Source organism: Pygoscelis adeliae, unplaced genomic scaffold (genome assembly GCF_000699105.1).
Source record: "Pygoscelis adeliae isolate BGI_AS28 unplaced genomic scaffold, ASM69910v1 Scaffold458, whole genome shotgun sequence".
NCBI lineage: Eukaryota > Metazoa > Chordata > Aves > Sphenisciformes > Spheniscidae > Pygoscelis > Pygoscelis adeliae.
The window spans coordinates 541,898-549,391 of NW_008825352.1; the positions used below are offsets into that span (position 1 = coordinate 541,898).

General features: G+C 52.4%; 1 protein-coding gene across 1 annotated transcript in view; it reads right to left on the reverse strand.

Moving 5' to 3' along the window:
- Positions 1-6,404: 6,404 nt before the first annotated feature.
- The window catches only part of PNP (purine nucleoside phosphorylase), a 10,426-nt gene continuing 9,336 nt past the window's right edge, over positions 6,405-7,494 (reverse strand). The window contains exon 6 of the mRNA XM_009330381.1: positions 6,405-6,622. Coding sequence (XP_009328656.1) covers positions 6,405-6,622 — 218 coding nt within the window. The remainder of the gene's footprint in view (positions 6,623-7,494) is intronic.

A 7,494-nucleotide genomic window follows, 5' to 3' on the forward strand; every position in this document is an offset into this window, starting at 1 on the left:
TCCCCTAGCCCTGCCCCATGTCACTTGCCCTGCCTAATGTCACCTACCCCTGTCCTGACACCTAGCCCTGCCTTGTCACCCTGCCCTGGCCTGCCAGCTCCTCCTGCCTGTCACTCCGTCCCTTCCCCAAGTCCCTGCGTCCCTTCCTATGCCGCCCAGCCCTCCCCATGTCACCCATCCCACATCCACGTCACCCAGCCCTACCCCTGTCACCACATCCCCGCCCTGTGTCACCGCATCTGTGCGCCTTGTCGCTGCCCCCCTGGGCTCCTGACGGCAGCTTCACGGCTCACGATTTGCTGGTCCGGGCGGGAGGAGCAGGACTGAGGCAGCCCCGGTGCCACTGCCACCGAGGGACCACGTGACGGCCGCAGCGGGGCCGTCGCCCGTGACCCGTGGCTGAGGCGAGGACACAAAACCCGGACACCGCGCCCGTCTTTCGGAGGAAAAACCAAGGAACCCTCGGATCAAGGCTTTGCCATCCCTGCTGGAGGGGGGGGTCTCCTTGGAGGGACGGGAGCGATGCTCACCCCAAACAGCAACACTTCACACCCTGGCTCCCCTTGCTGCCCACCGGCTCGGCGGCGGGTTTTCTTTTCCCAAGTCTTCCCAAACGGCAGGGAAAGTTCGAGGCCCAAACAAACAGCCACACGTGGGGTTTGTCACCGGCTCCAGAGCAGCCTGCCCAGGGGGAGCGTTGCCACGGCTACAGGGAAAAAAAAAATATATAATACAGATCCAGCGAGAAGGCTCGGCTGATAGAAGTGCTTAATTAAAGATGAGAAGAAGGCAGGAAAGTTCAGACGTGCGCAGAGCAGGGACGTAATCGGCGGCAGGCAGCTGCGGGGAGTTATCAGGGGGACTGCCCATCCTGCCGGGTGCTGGTGCCTCTTGTTTTTGTCCCTTGGCTGGGACAAAAGGGGGTGCGAGTCACAGGGGGAGCAGGCTTGGGGACCGGAGGAGCCTGGCTTTAACCTTGGGGCAGGGCAGGACGCCGGGCTCCGGGCGTGGGAAGGGAGATGCTGCGCCAGCATCCCATGAGGAGAGCCACGCTGGGACACGGAGCAGCGGGATGGCCTTCTCCTCCTCCCTGCTGCACAACGCAGCCTTCAAGCACACACGGAGACACTGAAGGGTGTCCTGGGTATTCAGTTCACAGTTCCTAGGGTCTGGCATGGAGATGAGTCCCCAAAAAGCTTCCTTTTCCCATTATTTGAGCACAATTTTCCCCAGCAGAGTCCGTTGTTTTACTGTCCCCCTCCCTCCAGAGCAAAGTTTTCCTGGGGGCCGAGAGCGGACACTCGCTGCCTCCGCAGGTCTGGGTTTAGGGATGTGCCTGCAGGTGTGCCCGGGCTGGGGGGGGCGGGGGGGGGAAGAGGCACAGGGGAACATCAGTCCCCAGCACGGGTCCATCACCCGCTCCGTGGGCAGCAGAGCCCTGGCCCACAGTGGGGATGGCTCTGGGGCAACAGCCCAGCACTGTCGCGCTGCTCCAGGACTGCTCCCACCTCCCTGCTGAAGAAGACCCAAGGTGGCTCCAAGTTGGTACCTGGGAGCAAAATTTGGGCTCCGGCAGTGCCCCGAACCCGCTCCCCGCCATCCCTGGGGAAACGCTTCCTCGAGCGGCCTCTGCAAAGTACCCGGCGGGGCAAGAAGGGCTCATTACTCCAGGAAGGGGTTTGCTAAGATTGAGAAAAAGAGTTTTTCAGAAAAAGAGTCTTCACAGAGCAGGCTGCGAAGCTTCGGGCGAGGAAAGCAAGCGGTGGTTGTTCTCCTGTTTAAAGCCACCTCCCAGCATGGGCATCCAGGCTCCGGGCACGGCCGGAGAGGATGTCCCCTCTGCAGGAGAAAAGGCTGGATGGTCCTCTCCAGCCTTCACCGATGTTTTGGCTCTTAAACCAACTCCTCTCTGACTAATGCTGTGAGATTTTGGAAATAACAGACCATCACACTGCTTACAGAGTCAGGCTTTAATTCAGCAACGACCTGAAATCAGCCAACTGCCACGACCTGTACCACATCACTCCCTCCTGCTCCGCATATTCAGCCTGGCAGGGAAGAGTTTAATTCTTTCTAGCATATGAAATCCTTGCAGTGAAGACCTAAAGCTTTTGGGAAAAAAATAACCCCAGCATAGCAGAAACCCCTTAATGCAACGGCAGGTTTTCAGTAAAGAGAAACATCTAAGGGAATTTTGATAACTTGAAGGCAAAGCGTATGTTCAGCTGCTGAGCTGAGACAGATAGCACTTTTTTTTAAAAGCTTTTTGGTTTACTTTTATGTAGAAAAGAGTGCAAACAGTGAATCTCATGTAAAAGAAAGAGTCTGGGAAACCAAGCCTTGCAAAGGAAACGGGATGGATCACACAATCAGATTTTTTGGGGGAGGTTGCAGGGTTGTTTCTCAGATAACAGCAGAGATCTCTACTTAAAAACTCACGATATGGTCCAGCCAAGGGTTGTATCAGAGATTTCTCCTCTTGACATCACGCTTTTACATGATCACACATGAGGGCATCAATATAACAGCTCCATCTTCTCCAGGGGACTGGAAGCAGCAGGACGCCATGACCCCAAAAGTTTTCTCTGGACCGATGAGCAAGGAAAAGGAACGGGCTGGCACAAAGAATGGGCCAGACGGGCTCACGGAACCATGGCTGTAAGAGGAGGAGCTCTGCCAGCTCTGCCCCGCGCTAACACAGGTCTTCCGTGGGTCCCCCTGCCACGGGCACTGCAGCGTGGGACCGCCTGCGCTGGGTAGCATTCACTGCCCAGGCAGCACCTGAGCTCGTTGCTAACCACAGCGCTGAAAAAAGCCAGGATTCATCACGCAGTTTAGGGTTCTCTTTTTCTACTTGCTAGGGTTTTGGGTGTTTTTTTTTTAGCTTTTCATGCATCTTCCAGCTTATCCTTATGACCATAATAGCCTAAATTTCAGAAGTAGGTAAGCAGCATAGAGTACGGGAGCGAAAGGAAGCTGAGGTTGTGTTACGATCTACTCATTTCAGCCGTGGACATTGCCAGAAAGCACTAAGAGCACGAAATAAAAGGCACAGGATTCAGCATGCCAAAGTGCCACGTCTCACACGATGTCCGGTGAGCAGCATCAAGGAAACCGTGTCCTGCTTCTGGTGCAGACAACTTGCTGTACTGATACCGCTGCAGCCCATCGTAGCTTTCAGCTGCTCCAAAGTTAGTCGAGGCCCTTTGGTTCTTGGTATTTTTTCCATCCGAGAGGTCCTCAGCCCAGCGGGATCGGTTAAGAAATGCCTGTGCAAAGTGCTGGTTAAATGTTGGTCCTGATTATCCTGAGCTTTGAGCCCCGGTGCTCTGGTCCCCCAGGGCCGTCCTCCAGCCCAGGGATCGATGCAGGGGGTACAGCTAAGCGACTCCTTCCTTTCTAACCAGTGGTACTGGTGCAGCAAACAAAAACACCGTTTTCAGGATCACAGCAGGTTTTATGTCCTCCCCACACATCTTCACCCGCTTGCACCATTGTATTTCAGCCTTTTGCAACTCAGCAGCAGCAGCAAAAAAAAAAAAAAAATAATAGTGGATTAGAAGTATCTCCAAAATCAGATGAATCCACCCATTAATTGTATTCCCCCTCTCTCCCAAAGCATGAGCAAGAGCCCTTCCAAAGTGCCCAAGGCATTTTCCCCTCTCGTCATTTGCAGGGACAAAAATCGGGATGTTCATGCCGAGTTTGAGCCCTCCAACTCAACCCCAGACAGCGGAAAGAAGAGCCCAAACTGTTAGAGGCCTCAAATGCTATTTAGAAGGTATTTCTTTAAAAACAGGCATCATTTGCCAAAGATTTAGTTGCATGGTGATTTTCAGGTTAAATTTTGAGTTGTATTCAGATCCAAGTGCATGGTCTGGGTCTCACGCTCTGCCTCCGGTGTGGCTGGAGAGAGGAGCACGCCCAGCCTACTGAAAGCAGGCGCTGCTGCCAAGCTCCTCATCATCTCAAGCCTGGCTTGAGAAGTACCATCACAACAGCAGATTTTTTGGATGCTTCCCTTCACACTGCAGTCCAGCCTGACTCTGATTAATTAACGGAGCCTGCTGAAATCCCAGCCTTAGCTACTCCAGCTGCTCTCTAGCTACAGCTAGCTGCACAGCTGTCTTCCACTCGCACTTGAGAGACTTTGTATTTACCAAGTATTAATTAGATCAATGTGAAGCACCATTTTCTAGGCAGGGGAAATTATCTGCTCTCTCTTGTACCAATATGAGCTTGTTACAGGACAAAGTCTGAAGAGGGAGCAGGTGAAAGTGGTTCCTTCTTGCTCTGCGCATCTGCCACTTTTCATATTTCACTGCTTTTGCCGACACCGTTGACAAGCAATTCACCCCCGCTAGACCTGAAAAGGCAACAGCCTTGTGGGAGAAGGAGCTGGAGTCTCTCCCTTTGCATGTTACCACCAAAGCTGGTCTCCAAGACTGTCTTGACAGTCAGACCCACCAAATGGAAAGAGCTGCTGTCTCAGAGGGCTCCTCCAAGTGCCAGGAGCCGCTGAACAAGTGACTCGTCCAGTAGAGCGCAGGCAACGAACCCTTCCCCTCCAGAAGTCCTCAAGACCAGGCTGGGCAGATGTTTGTCAGGACTGACCACAGGTAAGTAAAGGGGATGGGGTGGCCGCCCCAAGATCTCTCCTACGCCTGAAGCGCTACCTTTTCACGGAGGGCATACGCAGCACAACTCTGTTCCTCCTGGTGGCAACATCTGCACCATTAGTAATACAGCAGTTGACACCAGTAATTGCAGCATGAAGGGCTTCAAGCAAATACCCATCCAGAAAAAAAAAAAATCACCAGGCCCACGATGTCCTTTTGCGCCCAGAGCTGAAGAAATGTCATGGAAGGCTGAAGGCTGCAACGGAGAGTGAGCATCAGTGGTAAACAATTGACCAGCTAAATTTAGGAAGGCAGATTGGGAGCTCTCCGTGACCAGTTGGGTGTCTTCAGTTCAGACCACTGTGCCAACTGAAAACATTTAGCTGTGACAGCGATGGGCTTTATAGAGAACTCCAAGATAAATGAAGGGAAAAAGGCTACCTAATAATTACAGTCAGTGTTTCACATCCAGCTGCATCCACGGCTCAGCTTGACCTTTGGGGAACAATGAATAATGCACCGTCCTGGTAAGTAGTCACCCTTCCTTGATAGGCCATCGGCACGCTGGTAAAAGAGAGCACGGTGGCCTCTCCTGTTTGTCCTTTACTCACTGCTAGGCTCCATTTCTTCATGTAAGAGGACCAGGAAAGTCAGAAAAGTATCAGACCTGTTCCAAATAATTTCCACTGTAATTTCACATCGCTAAACTCCACAAACCATTGGTGCTCCAACATCTGCTGCAGGGACTGCAGCAGAGCAAAGCGGGGGTGAAACACTGGGTCAAACTGATCTCTCTGTCTTGGGACACCAGAAGGTAACCCGTCTCCAGTGCAAGTGGCTCAAGCTGCTGATCTCCGAAACATCCAGAAACAGAAGGAACACAACCAGGCAGAGCTGGACCTAGATCCTGTTTCCAGCTTGGCCACTTTTACACCGTGCGTGGACAAGTCATGCCTGGTACCTGAGCTGGACTTTCGCCCCCTGTAAAACAGGGCAATAGTGATTCAAGGCTGGAAACAGAGCAGAGAGGTGTGAGGGGGTGTTGGGGGCATGCTGCTTTGTAGCAAACAGCTACTGAGCTCTGCAGCTGGTCCTGAAGAGGCAAGAAGTGAGCAGAGAGAGGGCTTTCTGGTGAGACCTTCAGGGGTGGTGAGGGAACACAACCCCGTGCATGGGGACGCAGTGGTTTTCAAAGCTGTAAAATGAATTGCAATCTGCCTGCTCTGCAGCATTGTTTGTTCCAGACAGATCTCATCGTTAGCCTAGCCCATTTTACGTATCCAGGTCCTCATCCAAAACATAGTCTTTTTGTGGGCTTCCATCGGCTTCAGATCAGGTCCTACCAAAGCACGTCCGGCAGGCACCAAGCCCTGCGACCAGCTCTCAACCTGGCTCACGGCGCAGTGCAACGGGGGAACGAAGACTCAGGGCAGGAGGGTACGGCACTGAGAGAGGCAGCGCCATGGGCGAGAAACACCAAACGCTCTCCAGCAGAATGAGGGGGAGCGGGAGCTCGGCGTTACCGAGGGGCTCATTGCTGACATATGGGTTTGGGAATCTGCCAGAGGTCAGACCCTGTTTAAGTGCCAGAAAGCTGTTTTGGTCACTGGCTACTAACAAGGGGATCACTGGCAAAATTCAAAGCAAACCAGCTAAAGCACAGGGACAAAGATCAAAAGGTCTATTCAAAATCAGGACAGCTGAAGGGGACAGTCTCACCGACAGCTCTCCCCCAGCACTTGCTAGTGTTCACGCCTTACGATATGAATGATAAACGGCTGGAGGTCACGGAGAGTTTGTGCTTTCCCCCAGCTTGCCAAGGAGATGAGTGACCAATTTCTGCAGGGCTTCAGCCCGGACCACCGAGACGCGCAGCACTTCCTCGTGGTTGGCTTTCTCTTGACTGTTGTAGCTCATCACCACTTTGTTGGTGATGAGGGAGATCCCAAGGACTCGGAGGCCACAATGCCTGGCTACAATCACTTCTGGGACAGTGCTCATGCCTACGGTAGGAGCGGAAAGGACCAGGATGAGTGAGGATTTACACCAGAACAAGATCTCTCCAAGGCTGCAAACCATGATCCTACCTTCAGCGCATGCCCTTGTCTCGTTCCCCCGTCTCATTCCCCCACAGCGCTCTATTTCTGAGCGATGTAATAGTTAAAGGCTGCGATACTTGTAAGGCTGTAATAGTTGTAGCACTACATTTACAACCCTGCTCTGCACAATAAACCACCCACATTTGATTCCTGCACACTACGTCTCTCTCCCCAAGACGTGTCAGACTGCTCACAGCCTTGCTAAGAGCAGCACTGTTGTGCTGTGTCATTTGGCTCTTCTCTTCCTCGGCTAAAAAAGCTATCGCAAAGAAAAAACGGTTTTGTGGGAAGCTGAGCTCCTTTCCTCACACGATGCATCCACAGATATTAATGAACAGACTTCCATGAGCAGCTTCAATGACGCAGGGGTCAAGCTGGAGGACTGATATGGATGATAACGCTTACCTTCTTTGTATGCAGTTAGGAAGATTTCCATAATTACCAATCCCTAAAACAACCAAGACTCTTACGGAGGGCTGCCTTGTAGGGAAGAGGCACAGTGAAAATCCTTAAAGTGTCAGAATTTAAAAAAATAATAGAAAAAAGGACTTTATTTCTGATTGGGCCCCACTCAGTCCTGCTGGTCGAGCCATCTGAGCGTGGGAGATTTGTGTTTGGGAAATAAACACAACGTTGTGCTGGGACCCCTGTCCTGGGCAGCCATAAGCACACAGACTCTCTGCAGATCCATCCTAGGAGCTGCACTAAGCCACTGCAGAAGTAAGCAGAAATACACAGAGCTCATTTCTCTAGGCCCAGGAGACTTAGAGAGCCAA